This window comes from Homalodisca vitripennis, chromosome 6 (assembly GCF_021130785.1).
Source record: "Homalodisca vitripennis isolate AUS2020 chromosome 6, UT_GWSS_2.1, whole genome shotgun sequence".
NCBI lineage: Eukaryota > Metazoa > Arthropoda > Insecta > Hemiptera > Cicadellidae > Homalodisca > Homalodisca vitripennis.
In genome coordinates, this window is record NC_060212.1 from 153,989,258 (window position 1) to 154,006,937 (window position 17,680).

At 31.8% G+C, this 17,680-nt stretch overlaps 3 protein-coding genes across 4 annotated transcripts; all 3 read right to left on the reverse strand.

Annotated features, from left to right (window-relative positions):
• Nucleotides 1–316: 316 nt before the first annotated feature.
• Nucleotides 317–4,096, reverse strand: LOC124365607. Its single transcript, XM_046821597.1, has 3 exons — nt 3,866–4,096; nt 1,179–1,335; nt 317–498 (listed from the first exon to the last, which is right to left on the reverse strand). The coding sequence occupies exons 1-3, from the start codon at nt 4,094–4,096 to the stop codon at nt 317–319; spliced, it is 570 nt and encodes a 189-aa protein (XP_046677553.1).
• Nucleotides 4,097–4,452: 356 nt separating this feature from the next.
• Nucleotides 4,453–6,816, reverse strand: LOC124365608. Its single transcript, XM_046821599.1, has 3 exons — nt 6,351–6,816; nt 6,005–6,161; nt 4,453–5,324 (listed from the first exon to the last, which is right to left on the reverse strand). Exons 1-3 carry the CDS (start codon nt 6,507–6,509, stop codon nt 4,453–4,455), a joined length of 1,188 nt encoding a protein of 395 aa, XP_046677555.1. The 5' UTR covers nt 6,510–6,816.
• Nucleotides 6,817–7,875: 1,059 nt separating this feature from the next.
• On the reverse strand, nt 7,876–11,109 carry LOC124365032. Of its 2 annotated transcripts, XM_046820923.1 has the most exons (3): nt 10,625–11,109; nt 10,279–10,435; nt 7,876–9,600 (listed from the first exon to the last, which is right to left on the reverse strand). In XM_046820923.1, exons 2-3 carry the CDS (start codon nt 10,364–10,366, stop codon nt 9,227–9,229), a joined length of 462 nt encoding a protein of 153 aa, XP_046676879.1. In that variant the 5' UTR covers nt 10,367–10,435; nt 10,625–11,109; the 3' UTR covers nt 7,876–9,226. The 2 variants fall into 2 exon arrangements, with proteins under 2 accessions (XP_046676879.1, XP_046676878.1); XM_046820922.1 differs by having other exon boundaries at nt 10,279–11,109.
• Nucleotides 11,110–17,680: the final 6,571 nt, after the last annotated feature.

Genomic DNA, 17,680 nt, shown 5'->3' on the forward strand with positions numbered 1-17,680 from the left:
ATGACTTATGCGCTGAGAGCATTTCAAGCGACAAGTAGTTTTACAAGGAGGTCTTAAAGTTCTTTCTTTTACAATATCTCCTTTAGAGTTGACATGCTCTTTTCCAGAAATTCGTCCCTGCTTTCTAATGTTTTTTTTTTCCACTTTTTTTCATTCCTTATTCTTTTTCTTCCTTTATTTTTAGGTTGAGTAACTATCGGTAACTCGCTCTCCGTGTCATCTGAATCGGTGTATGGTACCAGAGGTATTATATTATTATTATTTGCTGTAGTATTTGTACTTACAGATTGACTTTGTACTTGTTCTAAATCGTTACTTAAGTTGAATCACTCTCTGAACCTGAAGGTGGAGTGTATGTTGGATCATCGATGTCATTCTCAAATAGGTCGCTCACAGAAGATAGCGCATCATCTAAATCTTCCAGTGTTGTCGATGCTCCAGATTCTTGTTCCATGTTTGTCACTTGTGTTATCGTCTCTAGCTCCCATTCATTTGACTCTGAAAAATAAATTGTTAAGATATTTTTGAATATTTAATTTTATTTAAGTGTTTTGCTTTTAATAACATAGAGCTTTCTTTCCTACAAGTGTTCCCAGCCTTCAAGAAATAGAGAAATTCACTCGGTTTTGTCCAATTTATTTTAATTTTTTAAATTGATGTTCCGCCAAAACATTGATTAGTTCATTATATAGATAGCCTACACAAAGAATGTGGATATAAAAAATATTATATCGTTAAAGTGGATTTCTATTGAATTTTTATCATGTTTTTGGTAATTATGTGTAATTTAATCGTCACTCACGAAGTTTTTCATATTGAAGTATAATTTCTGTTAAACATGTAGAATGTTAAATTAGGTAGAATAACAAGTCGGAAAGACAAAGAACCCCTAAGAATATAACTATTATCGTATGAAATTAATGCTCTCTGTCCCTACCGACTACAGCATTTACAGTCTAATGACAATGTACTAGGTCTAGGCCCAGCTTAACACGATTGAAATGGAACCTAAATTATTGCTAGGGTAGGCTAAAGCCCCCGAGTAAATACCTGCTACAATATGGTTTAAATGGTTAAACATAACAGTAATTTACACAAAAAAGATTTTTATAACAACCATAAATTTACTGAAATTTATTTAAACTGAGCCTAGAGTATTATGTACCTACTAATCTCACCTGGTTCTACTGGAGTTGAAATGAAATTAAGAAGATGTACGTCTTTACTAGTTTCTCTTTCAACTTGGATATTTTCACTTTCATGCATGTTAAAATTCCATTGGGCTGAGTCATTGTCAGGTAAAACGAGGATGGTTGTGCAATCTGGATTCAATACCTAGAAATAAAATTGAAAATCAAACATACACTTAGGCCTACTTCTCCTATTGGCACAACAATGTTCTAAACCTAGGCTAATAATAATAATAATAATAAAAATTGTTCCTTGAGGTCTGAGTATAAAATTCGAATTTTACTTTAAGTTTTACATATTGTTAGCTTGTAAACATATTTAAAAAATACTTACTTTTAATTCGGTTAAAGTCGGTGAAGGAGTGGAATTTCTTCGTGGAACTTCTACTGATTGATTGCTAGGACAATCATTAGTTTCAGGTTTCAGATTATCTTCAGTGAACGTATTAAGGTTTTTCAATTTGGAAAGTATAAACTTTCCCCTACTTTCCATATTAATACCAAAACGTTTTGTTAAAAGTAGAATAAAACTTTGATTAGTACAGCTCAGTCCTAACCTCAATAATCTCTCTAATAGCAGGCAGCAGCAATATCAACAGTATTATTGACAGTCATCAGCTGTTCAGAAAACAAAGTCACCATTTAGTAGATTTTACAGGAGAGCATAAAAACTACGAACAGTTGTGTTTATTCTTTATTATAAAATTATGAACTGTGTTTAGTTTCTACTTCACAAGTTAACTTACTTATGTTTATAGAAGCATTAAACTGCTTTAGTATTTTTATGTAATTATTTTTTTGTTACATTAAAAATGGACTTACGATATTTTGGCTCTAGTCAAAAACATATGTTATATTGCTACTTGGACTTAAGCAACCAAATTAAGTGTATCCATTAGCAACCAATATACATGGTTTAGTCAATAAAAACACTATTACAATGCTAATAAAATATATTATCTAACAATGTTGTAATGGCATCTGGAAAGTTGTTTTTTCTAAAATCAAAAACATTTGTTTTAATGCTATTTGGACTTAAGTTGCTGTCTCTGGTATTTTGTTTCCTGGTACATGTTTGCCACGATGGTCTGGTTCAACCATACCAGTACTTTGGTTTTTAAGAGAGCAAACTTAACAAATGTTTCTGATATTTACCAGAGGTATTATATTATTATTATTTGCTGTAGTATTTGTACTTACAGATTGACTTTGTATTGAATATTTCATTTTATTTAAGTGTTTTGCTTTTAATAACATAGAGCTTTCTTTCCTACAAGTGTTCGCAGCCTTCAAGAAATAGAGAAATTCACTCGGTTTTGTCCAATTTATTTTAATTTTTTAAATTGATGTTCCGCCAAAACATTGATTAGTTCATTATATAGATAGTTTGGTAATTATGTGTAATTTACTCGCTGTCCCTACCGACTACAGCATTTACAGTCTAATGACAATGTACTAGGTCTAGGCCCAGTTTTGCTGAAATGCTCAATGTTCAGAACCATAACATCATAGGTGGAGTAGTAGATTTTACAGGAGAGCATAAAAACTACGAACAGTTGTGTTTATTCTTTATTATAAAATTATGAACTGTGTTTTAGTTTCTACTTCACAAGTTAACTTACTTATGTTTATAGAAGCATTAAACTGCTTTAGTATTTTTATGTAATTATTTTTTTGTTACATTAAAAATGGAGTTACGATTATTTTGGCTCTAATCAAAAAACATATGTTATATTGCTACTTGGACTTAAGCAACCAAATTAAGTGTATCCATTAGCAACCAATATACATGGTTTAGTCAATAAAAACACTATTACAATGCTAATAAAATATATTATCTAACAATGTTGTAATGGCATCTGGAAAGTTGTTTTTTCTAAAATCAAAAACATTTGTTTTAATGCTATTTGGACTTAAGCATTGTATTTCCATTAGCAACTAATATACATTGTTTCGTCAATAAAACACTATTACACTGCTTATAAAAACTATAAATATAAGGTAAGAATTAATCTAATAATGTTGAACTGATATCTGGAAAGTCATTTTCACTAGCCCCATGTGGAAGGTTCTCAAAGTAAGCCTTGTATTCTTCAGGGACCCACTGGAGGATTGTCATTAAATCTCTGAATTTTTCATTACTTATTTTCCTCTTCTCAGATCTTAGTTTCGGAACTGATTCAGGCATGATTGTTTCTTTTCTCTTATTTCTTCTCAAATCCACACTTTTAAAATCAACATCATCAAAGCTTGTTTTATAGTACAGTTATACCAAGTTCTTCTCTTCGAACCTGTAACCAAACTGTGTTGGAAATGAGGAAAGGTTCTCCAATAGTATTTTTTTTCCTGTGTATTAATGGTCCATCTTTATTAGTAAGCGAAAGAAAATCAAGAAAGTGTTTAAGAGACATTTTCTTTACAATGAATGGGTTTTTATTGCTACAAGATGCGATGAAGTTCGCCCAATCATTAGTAGTAAATATTGTGTTAGTTTTAAGATGCTTTTTTGCTCTTTCTATTAATCCATGTTTACCATCTACCTCCATATGTGTATGCCCAGCTAATAAAAATTTGTGGTTTATTTCATTAATGTTGGGTAGAGTTTTCAAAATCCAAATGTACATAAAAATCATATTAATATTTCTATTTTGACCGCTGCAGTTATCGGTCCAAACAGTCAGAGTGTCAATGCTGCTTTTATTGAGCTCTTCATTTGCCCAGGTAAACAAACAAGAAGCCATCTCACTTCCACCTCTACCTGCAGTGGTCTCATTCCAAATCATGCACCACGTTTTCTTTCCACTACTGTCGTCAATGGTGTAGTTTAGAGTCCAGAGCTTTCTCAAGTAGAAGCTTTGACAGTTTGTGAGAGCTGGAGTAGGAAGACACTTCTGTAGGTCTGCCATAACAACTTTAAATTTTTCATTTCCTTGTCCCAAAAGCTTATCTTCTTTTTTCAAATGGTATCTACGTGCTGCTTCATCTAGATGCTTCTGCTTTTTCTGCTTGAAGGTTTTCTTTTTGCTCACCGTTTGCATTCTTTAATTGGCAATCAATTCTGTCACAAAAATCACATGTGTCATTGTCTGGCAAATGAAATGACAAATTGTATTCTCTATTGAAAATTTCTGAAAATAACCATTTCTTTTCGGGTTTGATATTTTTTTCTTTACATTCATTTTCATACATGGTATACATTATGGAAATGTTTAAATCATTACCCAAGTATTTTTTGTTTGTCCTTTCCCTACTATAGTGACTTTCATATGCTGGATATTTTTGATATGTGGTTTCTTATGATATCCTTTGCTGTCTCTGGTATTTTGTTTCCTGGTACATGTTTGCCACGATGGTCTGGTTCAACCATACCAGTACTTTGGGTTTTTAAGAGAGCAAACTTAACAAATGTTTCTGATATTACTAGTGTGTTCAAGAAAAATTGTTTGCAAACTTTTTCAAAATTGTTATCCCATTTGAGAAAATAAGTATGGCTGTTTTTTCTACTATTTCTAGAACCATCTCTTTGTCGTGACCTGGCTATTGGCTTGGTTGTAATACAAGAAACTATATACTGGCGTTTAGAACTTAAGTTTCTTTCACTATTATAATAGTCAGAATGAATGTGTACTCTTTGTGCATGACTTATGCGCTGAGAGCATTTCAAGCGACAAGTAGTTTTACAAGGAGGTCTTAAAGTTCTTTCTTTTACAATATCTCCTTTAGAGTTGACATGCTCTTTTCCAGAAATTCGTCCCTGCTTTCTAATGTTTTTTTTCCACTTTTTTTCATTCCTTATTCTTTTTCTTTCTTTATTTTTAGGTTGAGTAACTATCGGTAACTCGCTCTCCGTGTCATCTGAATCGGTGTATGGTACCAGAGGTATTATATTATTATTATTTGCTGTAGTATTTGTACTTACAGATTGACTTTGTACTTGTTCTAAATCGTTACTTAAAGTTGAATCACTCTCTGAACCTGAAGGTGGAGTGTATGTTGGATCATCGATGTCATTCTCAAATAGGTCGCTCACAGAAGATAGCGCATCATCTAAATCTTCCAGTGTTGTCGATGCTCCAGATTCTTGTTCCATGTTTGTCACTTGTGTTATCGTCTCTAGCTCCCATTCATTTGACTCTGAAAAATAAATTGTTAAGATATTTTGAATATTTAATTTTATTTAAGTGTTTTGCTTTTTCATAACATAGAGCTTTCTTTCCTACAAGTGTTCCCAGCCTTCAAGAAATAGAGAAATTCACTCGGTTTTGTCCAATTTATTTTAATTTTTTAAATTGATGTTCCGCCAAAACATTGATTAGTTCATTATATAGATAACCTACACAAAGAATGTGGATATAAAAAATATTATATCGTTAAAGTGGATTTCTATTGAATTTTTATCATGTTTTTGGTAATTATGTGTAATTTACTCGTCACTCACGAAGTTTTTCATATTGAAGTATAATTTCTGTTAAACATGTAGAATGTTAAATTAGGTAGAATAACAAGTCGGAAAGACAAAGAACCCCTAAGAATATAACTATTATCGTATGAAATTAATGCTCTCTGTCCCTACCGACTACAGCATTTACAGTCTAATGACAATGTACTAGGTCTAGGCCCAGCTTAACACGATTGAAATGGAACCTAAATTATTGCTAGGGTAGGCTAAAGCCCCCGAGTAAATACCTGCTACAATATGGTTAAATGGTTAAACATAACAGTAATTTACACAAAAAAGATTTTTTATAACAACCATAAATTTACTGAAATTTATTTAAACTGAGCCTAGAGTATTATGTACCTACTAATCTCACCTGGTTCTACTGGAGTTGAAATGAAATTAAGAAGATGTACGTCTTTACTAGTTTCTCTTTCAACTTGGATATTTTCACTTTCATGCATGTTAAAATTCCATTGGGTTGAGTCATTGTCAGGTAAAACGAGGATGGATGTGCAATCTGGATTCAATACCTAGAAATAAAATTGAAAATCAAACATACACTTAGGCCTACTTCTCCTATTGGCACAACAATGTTCTAAACCTAGGCTAATAATAATAATAATAATAAAAATTGTTCCTTGAGGTCTGAGTATAAAATTCGAATTTTACTTTAAGTTTTACATATTGTTAGCTTGTAAACATATTTAAAAAATACTTACTTTTAATTCGGTTAAAGTCGGTGAAGGAGTGGAATTTCTTCGTGGAACTTCTACTGATTGATTGCTAGGACAATCATTAGTTTCAGGTTTCAGATTATCTTCAGTGAACGTATTAAGGTTTTTCAATTTGGAAAGTATAAACTTTCCCCTACTTTCCATATTAATACCAAAACGTTTTGTTAAAAGTAGAATAAAACTTTGATTAGTACAGCTCAGTCCTAACCTCAATAATCTCTCTAATAGCAGGCAGCAGCAATATCAACAGTATTATTGACAGTCATCAGCTGTTCAGAAAACAGGACTTGAGACTAAATGAGTATAGTGGCTAGGGCCAGACAATGGCAAGTCCATTTTGTGGACTTAGGTTTTTGCTGAAATGCTCAATGTTCAGAACCATAACATCATAGGTGGAGTTAAGTTTGTCTGGTTCTGATATACCTCAGGACTTAGACTCATATAACCTTTGATAAATCATGAAAATAGAATTTTTAGCGGAGTTACGATGGTATGGCTGGATGTAAAATGAAATTTTAAGAACATACGTGCAATAACCTAAAAAATAAGAAATTTTGGACTTAGGCTCATATGGTTCTGAGGTACAGTCTGTACCTCAGAACTATATGGGCCTAAGTCACATTTAGTAGATTTTACAGGAGAGCATAAAAACTACGAACAGTTGTGTTTATTCTTTATTATAAAATTATGAACTGTGTTTAGTTTCTACTTCACAAGTTAACTTACTTATGTTTATAGAAGCATTAAACTGCTTTAGTATTTTTATGTAATTATTTTTTTGTTACATTAAAAATGGACTTACGATATTTTGGCTCTAATCAAAAACATATGTTATATTGCTACTTGGACTTAAGCAACCAAATTAAGTGTATCCATTAGCAACCAATATACATGGTTTAGTCAATAAAAACACTATTACAATGCTAATAAAATATATTATCTAACAATGTTGTAATGGCATCTGGAAAGTTGTTTTTTCTAAAATCAAAAACATTTGTTTTAATGCTATTTGGACTTAAGCATTGTATTTCCATTAGCAACTAATATACATTGTTTCGTCAATAAAACACTATTACACTGCTTATAAAAACTATAAATATAAGGTAAGAATTAATCTAATAATGTTGAACTGATATCTGGAAAGTCATTTTCACTAGCCCCATGTGGAAGGTTCTCAAAGTAAGCCTTGTATTCTTCAGGGACCCACTGGAGGATTGTCATTAAATCTCTGAATTTTTCATTACTTATTTTCCTCTTCTCAGATCTTAGTTTCGGAACTGATTCAGGCATGATTGTTTCTTTTCTCTTATTTCTTCTCAAATCCACACTTTTTAAAATCAACATCATCAAAGCTTGTTTTATAGTACAGTATACCAAGTTCTTCTCTTCGAACCTGTAACCAAACTGTGTTGGAAATGAGGAAAGGTTCTCCAATAGTATTTTTTTTCCTGTGTATTAATGGTCCATCTTTATTAGTAAGCGAAAGAAAATCAAGAAAGTGTTTAAGAGACATTTTCTTTACAATGAATGGGTTTTTATTGCTACAAGATGCGATGAAGTTCGCCCAATCATTAGTAGTAAATATTGTGTTAGTTTTAAGATGCTTTTTTGCTCTTTCTATTAATCCATGTTTACCATCTACCTCCATATGTGTATGCCCAGCTAATAAAAATTTGTGGTTTATTTCATTAATGTTGGGTAGAGTTTTCAAAATCCAAATGTACATAAAAATCATATTAATATTTCTATTTTGACCGCTGCAGTTATCGGTCCAAACAGTCAGAGTGTCAATGCTGCTTTTATTGAGCTCTTCATTTGCCCAGGTAAACAAACAAGAAGCCATCTCACTTCCACCTCTACCTGCAGTGGTCTCATTCCAAATCATGCACCACGTTTTCTTTCCACTACTGTCGTCAATGGTGTAGTTTAGAGTCCAGAGCTTTCTCAAGTAGAAGCTTTGACAGTTTGTGAGAGCTGGAGTAGGAAGACACTTCTGTAGGTCTGCCATAACAACTTTAAATTTTTCATTTCCTTGTCCCAAAAGCTTATCTTCTTTTTTCAAATGGTATCTACGTGCTGCTTCATCTAGATGCTTCTGCTTTTCTGCTTGAAGGTTTTCTTTTTGCTCACCGTTTGCATTCTTTAATTGGCAATCAATTCTGTCACAAAAATCACATGTGTCATTGTCTGGCAAATGAAATGACAAATTGTATTCTCTATTGAAAATTTCTGAAAATAACCATTTCTTTTCGGGTTTGATATTTTTTTCTTTACATTCATTTTCATACATGGTATACATTATGGAAATGTTTAAATCATTACCCAAGTATTTTTTGTTTGTCCTTTCCCTACTATAGTGACTTTCATATGCTGGATATTTTGATATGTGGTTTCTTATGATATCCTTTGCTGTCTCTGGTATTTTGTTTCCTGGTACATGTTTGCCACGATGGTCTGGTTCAACCATACCAGTACTTTGGGTTTTTAAGAGAGCAAACTTAACAAATGTTTCTGATATTACTAGTGTGTTCAAGAAAAATTGTTTGCAAACTTTTTCAAAATTGTTATCCCATTTGAGAAAATAAGTATGGCTGTTTTTTCTACTATTTCTAGAACCATCTCTTTGTCGTGACCTGGCTATTGGCTTGGTTGTAATACAAGAAACTATATACTGGCGTTTAGAACTTAAGTTTCTTTCACTATTATAATAGTCAGAATGAATGTGTACTCTTTGTGCATGACTTATGCGCTGAGAGCATTTCAAGCGACAAGTAGTTTTACAAGGAGGTCTTAAAGTTCTTTCTTTTACAATATCTCCTTTAGAGTTGACATGCTCTTTTCCAGAAATTCGTCCCTGCTTTCTAATGTTTTTTTTTCCACTTTTTTTCATTCCTTATTCTTTTTCTTCCTTTATTTTTAGGTTGAGTAACTATCGGTAACTCGCTCTCCGTGTCATCTGAATCGGTGTATGGTACCAGAGGTATTATATTATTATTATTTGCTGTAGTATTTGTACTTACAGATTGACTTTGTACTTGTTCTAAATCGTTACTTAAAGTTGAATCACTCTCTGAACCTGAAGGTGGAGTGTATGTTGGATCATCGATGTCATTCTCAAATAGGTCGCTCACAGAAGATAGCGCATCATCTAAATCTTCCAGTGTTGTCGATGCTCCAGATTCTTGTTCCATGTTTGTCACTTGTGTTATCGTCTCTAGCTCCCATTCATTTGACTCTGAAAAATAAATTGTTAAGATATTTTGAATATTTAATTTTATTTAAGTGTTTTGCTTTTAATAACATAGAGCTTTCTTTCCTACAAGTGTTCCCAGCCTTCAAGAAATAGAGAAATTCACTCGGTTTTGTCCAATTTATTTTAATTTTTTAAATTGATGTTCCGCCAAAACATTGATTAGTTCATTATATAGATAGCCTACACAAAGAATGTGGATATAAAAAATATTATATCGTTAAAGTGGATTTCTATTGAATTTTTATCATGTTTTTGGTAATTATGTGTAATTTAATCGTCACTCACGAAGTTTTTCATATTGAAGTATAATTTCTGTTAAACATGTAGAATGTTAAATTAGGTAGAATAACAAGTCGGAAAGACAAAGAACCCCTAAGAATATAACTATTATCGTATGAAATTAATGCTCTCTGTCCCTACCGACTACAGCATTTACAGTCTAATGACAATGTACTAGGTCTAGGCCCAGCTTAACACGATTGAAATGGAACCTAAATTATTGCTAGGGTAGGCTAAAGCCCCCGAGTAAATACCTGCTACAATATGGTTAAATGGTTAAACATAACAGTAATTTACACAAAAAAGATTTTTATAACAACCATAAATTTACTGAAATTTATTTAAACTGAGCCTAGAGTATTATGTACCTACTAATCTCACCTGGTTCTACTGGAGTTGAAATGAAATTAAGAAGATGTACGTCTTTACTAGTTTCTCTTTCAACTTGGATATTTTCACTTTCATGCATGTTAAAATTCCATTGGGTTGAGTCATTGTCAGGTAAAACGAGGATGGATGTGCAATCTGGATTCAATACCTAGAAATAAAATTGAAAATCAAACATACACTTAGGCCTACTTCTCCTATTGGCACAACAATGTTCTAAACCTAGGCTAATAATAATAATAATAATAAAAATTGTTCCTTGAGGTCTGAGTATAAAATTCGAATTTTACTTTAAGTTTTACATATTGTTAGCTTGTAAACATATTTAAAAAATACTTACTTTTAATTCGGTTAAAGTCGGTGAAGGAGTGGAATTTCTTCGTGGAACTTCTACTGATTGATTGCTAGGACAATCATTAGTTTCAGGTTTCAGATTATCTTCAGTGAACGTATTAAGGTTTTTTCAATTTGGAAAGTATAAACTTTCCCCTACTTTCCATATTAATACCAAAACGTTTTGTTAAAAGTAGAATAAAACTTTGATTAGTACAGCTCAGTCCTAACCTCAATAATCTCTCTAATAGCAGGCAGCAGCAATATCAACAGTATTATTGACAGTCATCAGCTGTTCAGAAAACAGGACTTGAGACTAAATGAGTATAGTGGCTAGGGCCAGACAATGGCAAGTCCATTTTGTGGACTTAGGTTTTTGCTGAAATGCTCAATGTTCAGAACCATAACATCATAGGTGGAGTTAAGTTTGTCTGGTTCTGATATACCTCAGGACTTAGACTCATATAACCTTTGATAAATCATAATAGAATTTTTAGCGGAGTTACGATGGTATGGCTGGATGTAAAATGAAATTTTAAGAACATACGTGCAATAACCTAAAAAATAAGAAATTTTGGACTTAGGCTCATATGGTTCTGAGATACAGATTTTAATCCCCTATACTATATTTGCTGTATAAAACCGTGCTACCATTATTGCAACATCTTCGTCTTTAAAATATAGAACGATAACTGAACAAAATAAACTGTGTGCTATATCAAATATACGAGACCATAAATATAGCGTAAATAATATTAACAATCTGATTTGGATGATATTTTAAATGTTCGAAGTCTCAAGTACAAGTTGAGTACCGTAATCACAGGAAAAATAGAGGGTTCACAGCATATAAACAACATTGTTTAGAGTGTGTTACAACGGCATTTTGGAGGATTTGGAGAGTAAATAAAACACACATTGAGTGGTTCGAAATCCAAACATGACTGTGTCTATTAAGGACGGCTATCTTTACTTATTAAATACACAAGTATATCACTGTTCATGTTTTAATTATTATGAAGTACATGAATTTTTATATTTAGGACTAGGTGTCATGTTTTAAAGCTGTAATAATGTTTCATTGTTGTTATTTTATAGTTAACCCCAGATGAAATACGCACAATTAATAGTTATTTTATGGATCGTCTCTTAATGGGAAAACAATATATTGGATATAATTTTGGCCATCAGTTGGATAATAGACGTAAGGGAGTTATTGCTTAGCACTTATATATACGAGTATGATATTCATTGAATACTAATTTAACTAAGAGTTCGCCGGAATAAAGTCTTTAGTCACATGCCATAAATTAAAATTCCACTATTCGTTTCAAATAGCATTGTTTGTTTTAAATGCTCCTTTAGCATACTTGACTATAGAAATATTTATTTATAGAAGTTTTTAATGTTTCTTTGAATACAATTATGCTGATATCTGGCTGATGTAAACAGCAATAATTATTAGTGTTTCACGATTAATGATTATTATAGCCATATCTCAGATAGACGAAATACTTACCTATAGGTACAACTTCTGGCTCTTTGAAGTAATAATTACTGTTTAACTAACAATAAATGCATTAGGATCACTTATTATATAAAAAATTAGAAACCGATTACCTATAAGACTAATTCTTCCTGTCATGGTGGGCTACTGGTGTGAATATGTTAGTAAAAACAATAAGAATAAGGTACCATACACTAAAAGGTTAAGGTACTGTTTCCTACGATGAAAGAAAAGATTAGGACCCGCGCTATCTCTTAAATTAAAAGTCCGACGTCTTAGATTCTACGGTGATCAGCTACTCCTTCCCTCTCACTCTCTCTTTCTGCATTTTAGAGTCTTAAAGTACAAGATCAATAAGTTTCCTCATCAAAGTTACTAGATGCGAGTGTCAGTTAAAATATAGCAAACTCTAGCATAGTAAGCAGCTATATTCGTTTTGATAATGACAGTGACTGCTGAAATAGAGTCACAGCATGGAGACATAAATTAGCTTAGTCGCAGTAGTAACACTTAGAATGGTGTTTTCCTAACTTAAGGGAAAGTATTTTGTGGTTCTTTGTTTAAATTTTGTTATTGACGATGGAATGTTTGAAAGAATAACGGTATTTCAGACATTTTCCATCGGTATTTCTTACAAATGATATAACAAAACGTTTCAACTATTTAAACCTATCCTCTTCGTCAGGTAGAATAGGTATTAATGCATAAAAAACAGAAATAAGAATCTAAGGAAAATATAAGGGTCTAAACGTACATAAAAAGCTTGGAGTCCAGTTCAGGCGTTTTCACTGTACGGGTTTCAATCCTCGGAACGTTGTGTTTTAACTTTTGTATTATACAAAGAAGTCCATCAAAGATCCGAACTGCTGTTACTTTGGAGTATTTAAATGGCAATTTTCTCACTCTGGTTTTTTAAATTTACTTGAAGCAGTTTTATATTTCTTTTAATATAAGGAAATGTAGTTAAGGAAATGATTCCTGATACTTTAAGGCATTTACGTGACGTCGATGACAGTCTTGGTTGCAAGTACTTAACTCAAAGTCTACTAGAGACAATACCTTAATTCAAATCCACATCGCCGCAAATTAGACCTGTTCAACCTCTCATTACCTAATTAGCTTGATGTGTGGTAACCGCCCTGGCATCGAATCCCTCTTCTTCAATGGCACATTATGCCTCAGTGACACTTTGGTGTGATTTCATATTTACTACACGAGTGTGTTACATTACTAACGAAAATAGATTCATAGTTGTGTTATCCTACAAATATTTTATATAGTTTAATTTTAATTTGTTTTTTTCAAAAGCATTATTGCTTAGAATGTACTTTGTAATATAAGTTCCAGTTGTTTGAATTCATTTACAAGTCTCCAGTAAATAAGCGATGATAGTTACCTGACATTATACTACGATTAGCTTATTAAATTTTGACTTTTATCGAGTATATCTTAACTCTCTACGTACTGTTATACATCAATGTTAACTATTTGCAGACATTTCAAGTGTTACACTTTTCAAATAAATAACGCGTTTAAAAAAGTTTGAAAAACTTTTATCTATTATTAGGGTGATATTATCATACTAATTATTTTATTAATTTTTTATAATGCATATTATATATTTTATTATTATTCATTGATACCGTGATACAATTTAAAACCACTTTTTTCTTTTCATATCTGTATTAAACGCATACATTATCACACACAGATACCATCACACACTGTGGCACATAGAATAAGTAGTGTTAAATTTATTGTACATATAGAATAATACATATCAAGAAAAACAAACTTGACGTTACTCTCTCATGTTTAATAATTATTTTATACTCTAATTCAACTTTAATGTGCAAATCTAATGCAAATTAAAGTAGACGGACCTCAAATATCAAGACATTGCTTTCAAAACTGTGGAACCATTAAAATATAACAGTTTCACAGGAGTCGGAGGCCATTTTCTACTGGTATGATCTTACGGGTGGCTTTATAACAGTCAATGAACATGTATTTTAGAAACAAGTTGATAGGAAGGAAACAATGTTGATACGTTGATTTTTAGGTTTTATAAAGTAGCATACTTTACTTTAAGACCTTAAAACATTATTACCATTAGTATTTTTCGCTAAGTTGTAAGAGTTACATGATAGTGTATATTACATGCATTTGTTAGAGATAGAAAATTAAACTTTGATGGACAGAAGAACTTTATAGCTACTAAAAATGATTTCAATGAGTTAAGCGACTACGGAGTCTAACAGGCTTTCTGATAGCACAAAGAGAAATTATTTTCTTAACTTTTCTTTAAAACCTAACTCATATATGGACTGGAAAAAGGGAAGGCGTTATTAGAGAGTAAAGTGTTCATTTAAAGGATGAACAACGCCTTTACTGGCAACACGCAGCACCGTATGGATCACATATATCTTTCTCCCACTGTCAGGGGGTCAACACACTGTCTCTAGGCACATTTACATAAGAGAACAGACATGAAATACATACACAGTTCACACTCAGAGGGACTTGGCTTCAAGGGAGGATGGCAATTACACGAGAAATGTCATTCACAAAATAAGTTTAAGACGACGTTCTTCTAGCAACACCCAAAGATGTGGATTACTAAAACCATATACATTTCAAGAAGGAAACGGAAATGTACCAAACGAGCAGTCGATCGAGAGAGAGAGAGAGAGAGAGAGAGAGAGAGAGAGAGAGAGAGAGAGAGAGAGAGAGAGAGAGAGAGAGAGAGAGAAAGAGAGAGAGAGAGAGAGAGAGAGAGAGAGAAATTCTTTTTATACTAATATAATACTTTCGAATGTGGAGAAACAGAGTTATACATATTATATATGTCACAAAAAGTATTACACGGACTACCGTTTCAAATATTCTAATTAATGTAGTCATTCTAACAAATTCTATTGTCCTCAGTCAATATAAAATATGAATTGCAACTCAATTTTTCTAAATGTATTAATGTGCATATATTTGCTATTAAGTTTTCAGAAACATTTTTATTCATATACTTATGTTATACTGTACATCGTGTATGTAGGTTTGTGATCGTAAGCAAAGATAAAGTGAATATATGATTAAAAAGATTATTAATACATAATAGGACCTTAAATTAAATTTAACTAAATTAAATAGGATCACCTAATATAAATGTGTTAGTACAGTAATCCCGGTTAAAGAGGCGATTCAATTATGCTTTATTACGTTATAACGAACGGATTAAACTAACAGAGTTATTAGACTAACACTGTATCTCAAGTGGAGTGGATAATTTATAATTTTTATGTTTAACAACTAGTAAACAATAATATTTTTAAACACAATTGTGCGATCTTAAGGAAATTATACTCAATTATGATTTCAAATATTAGTATATGGTGGTTTTATAAACAAATATATACCCAAAAAACAAACAAACACACACACACACACGTACAAAAATACCAAATCAGTAATCAGTTTCCAGTTATTGAGTTATTGGAATCGCAGTTCAAATGTCCACAAAGTGAATGTAACTCTATTGGTTCAAAATAAAATAATTGAATAGCTTTTTCCTTTTCCTTTTATTAACTTTTACGTTTTCTGCGGGGGGGGGGAAACAAGGTAAATGCATGCCAGATATTGTTACAGCGTGGGAATATTCACAATTGCTCCTAGTAAGTTTTCCTCAAACAGTCTCATTACATTGTTAATGCTGTATATTAATACTTAGTGCTGTTGCATTGCTTATTACACAGAAATACTGATTTCTAGAAAATCACAATTACCTTTACGGGTTTCTTCCAATATAATCTGCAGGTACACTGAGAGCAAGAATGAAAGTAGACCTCGGAACCAGGTGACGCTTTTTTATGGATATCGTTGAGAAACGTATATTTGGAATTGGTATAAGAATTGATAAATAATTAACACCTTGTAAATTTTTATATCTTACGGCAAAACAGCTTATACCTTTCAACTGACAAATCTGTATTACTCACAGCTTGTGTAAACAGGCCTATAAAGTGATTGTGATTGCTTATGCGTTGATCGAATTCTGTGGAAAAGGTACCTTGAAATGTTTTTTAAATTAATAATCAGATGGCGGCTTGTGTATATTTATAACTTTACTTGTTTTTTATATTTGACTTTTAAGATTTGTAATAAGCGCTATTTTATTAATATTAAAGCAAAGCACTCAATTATTTTTTAAGGAAACTCTTATTTTTTGTTGAATAGCGGTCTTAAACCTTTTCGAATTGTAACTAACAATTGCTATACAATTTCGTCACCACATTGTAATTACTCGTATCTGCTTGTAAAACACAAAATTACATCAATTACCAGCCGTGATAGTTTTTTAAGGCTTGAAATGGTAGAGACGTGAATTTCTTAAGGATGTCGAACCATATTTTTCTGTAATAAAATTGATTTTAGTACGTGTTTTGACACATTTAAATTAAACCGAAAAAATAATAAGTCACTGCTAACCATAAATGATAGTTTGTTTGAAAATGGCTAAGTTCAGTACATTGTTTTAAACGTTGACAGTGTAATAACTGACCTATTATTTACGTGTTTAAGTGTTGGTTTTGCGTTTGTCAGGTTGAAAAGTTTAATTTAAGAAAAAGCTATTTAGATGTCTTTATCCGTTATCATATCGTACTAATTCATCACCTATGAATAGTATATCAGTCTTTATTTTGTTACACTGAACATTAATTAATCAATATCTTTCGAGCTAGGTTGTATGCCTATTTCATAAAAATTGTCTTTTCTGCAAAGCCAGAATAAAGGTAAATTTTACATAAACCTGGCAACTTGAAGATGCGTTATTAGTTTATGAAATTCTCCCTGTGGTCAAAAACGTTATGGATGAGGCATTTGTAGAAATTTGCGTGTCAAAATAGTAGACATTATTTTTGTGCATCATATACACAAACTTAACTCAGACCTTTTTAAACAAGTATATTTTTAGTTAACCTTATACGCTTTTACAATACCTTTTTTATTAGTCATATAGATAACAGACATAACTTCAGAACAAAAAGTGTTCTGGGAATATAACATAAATTTGCATGAAACGTGTTGAATTAAAGTTCGTCTATAAAATATTCAAGACATTTATAATTTTATTTATACATAAAAAATTTTATTTAGTAGTGGAAAAGTACTAAATGAAGGTGGAGTGTTGCATTTGTGTGTGAATTTTCGTAAGGATTTAAATAAAATATCCAGAGTATTATGAACAAATAATAAAGTGTGTTAAAATTACAGTATTGTCTGTTGTATAATTATTTTGTAAGATATTATGATTACATATATATTTTTAAAGGCGAATTTCTGTGGTGTGACGTAATAAGATAAATTTAAGACCTAGACGGTTCGCCAAAAAGGTCAGGGGAGCGACAACCCATTAATTCTCTTTGAAAGGGGCTTAACGTCAACTGCAGACTTCTTCGGTGAAGATCTTTAAAATTCCAGGCTAATACAAATGGTAACCTAAAGTGCTGGTCTACATTCTAGTTGGCTTTATTGCACCTACTGATTCCATTTTACTATAAA

Bases quoted from the DNA above. Each gene is read 5' to 3' on its own strand.
- LOC124365607 (XM_046821597.1), bottom strand. From the start codon at position 4,096: ATGGCAGACCTACAGAAGTGTCTTCCTACTCCAGCTCTCACAAACTGT. The intron at 1,336-3,865 runs GTTTGGACCGAT...TTTTATTTCTAG, and splicing joins GCAGCATTGACACTCTGACT to GTATTGAATCCAGATTGCAC. The intron at 499-1,178 runs GTGAGATTAGTA...TTTATTTTTCAG, and splicing joins TTCAACTCCAGTAGAACCAG to AGTCAAATGAATGGGAGCTA.
- LOC124365032 (XM_046820923.1), bottom strand. From the start codon at position 10,366: ATGCATGAAAGTGAAAATATCCAAGTTGAAAGAGAAACTAGTAAAGAC. The intron at 9,601-10,278 runs GTGAGATTAGTA...TTTATTTTTCAG, and splicing joins TTCAACTCCAGTAGAACCAG to AGTCAAATGAATGGGAGCTA.
- LOC124365608 (XM_046821599.1), bottom strand. From the start codon at position 6,509: ATGGAAAGTAGGGGAAAGTTTATACTTTCCAAATTGAAAAACCTTAAT. The intron at 6,162-6,350 runs GTAAGTATTTTT...TTTTATTTCTAG, and splicing joins CGACTTTAACCGAATTAAAA to GTATTGAATCCAGATTGCAC. The intron at 5,325-6,004 runs GTGAGATTAGTA...TTTATTTTTCAG, and splicing joins TTCAACTCCAGTAGAACCAG to AGTCAAATGAATGGGAGCTA.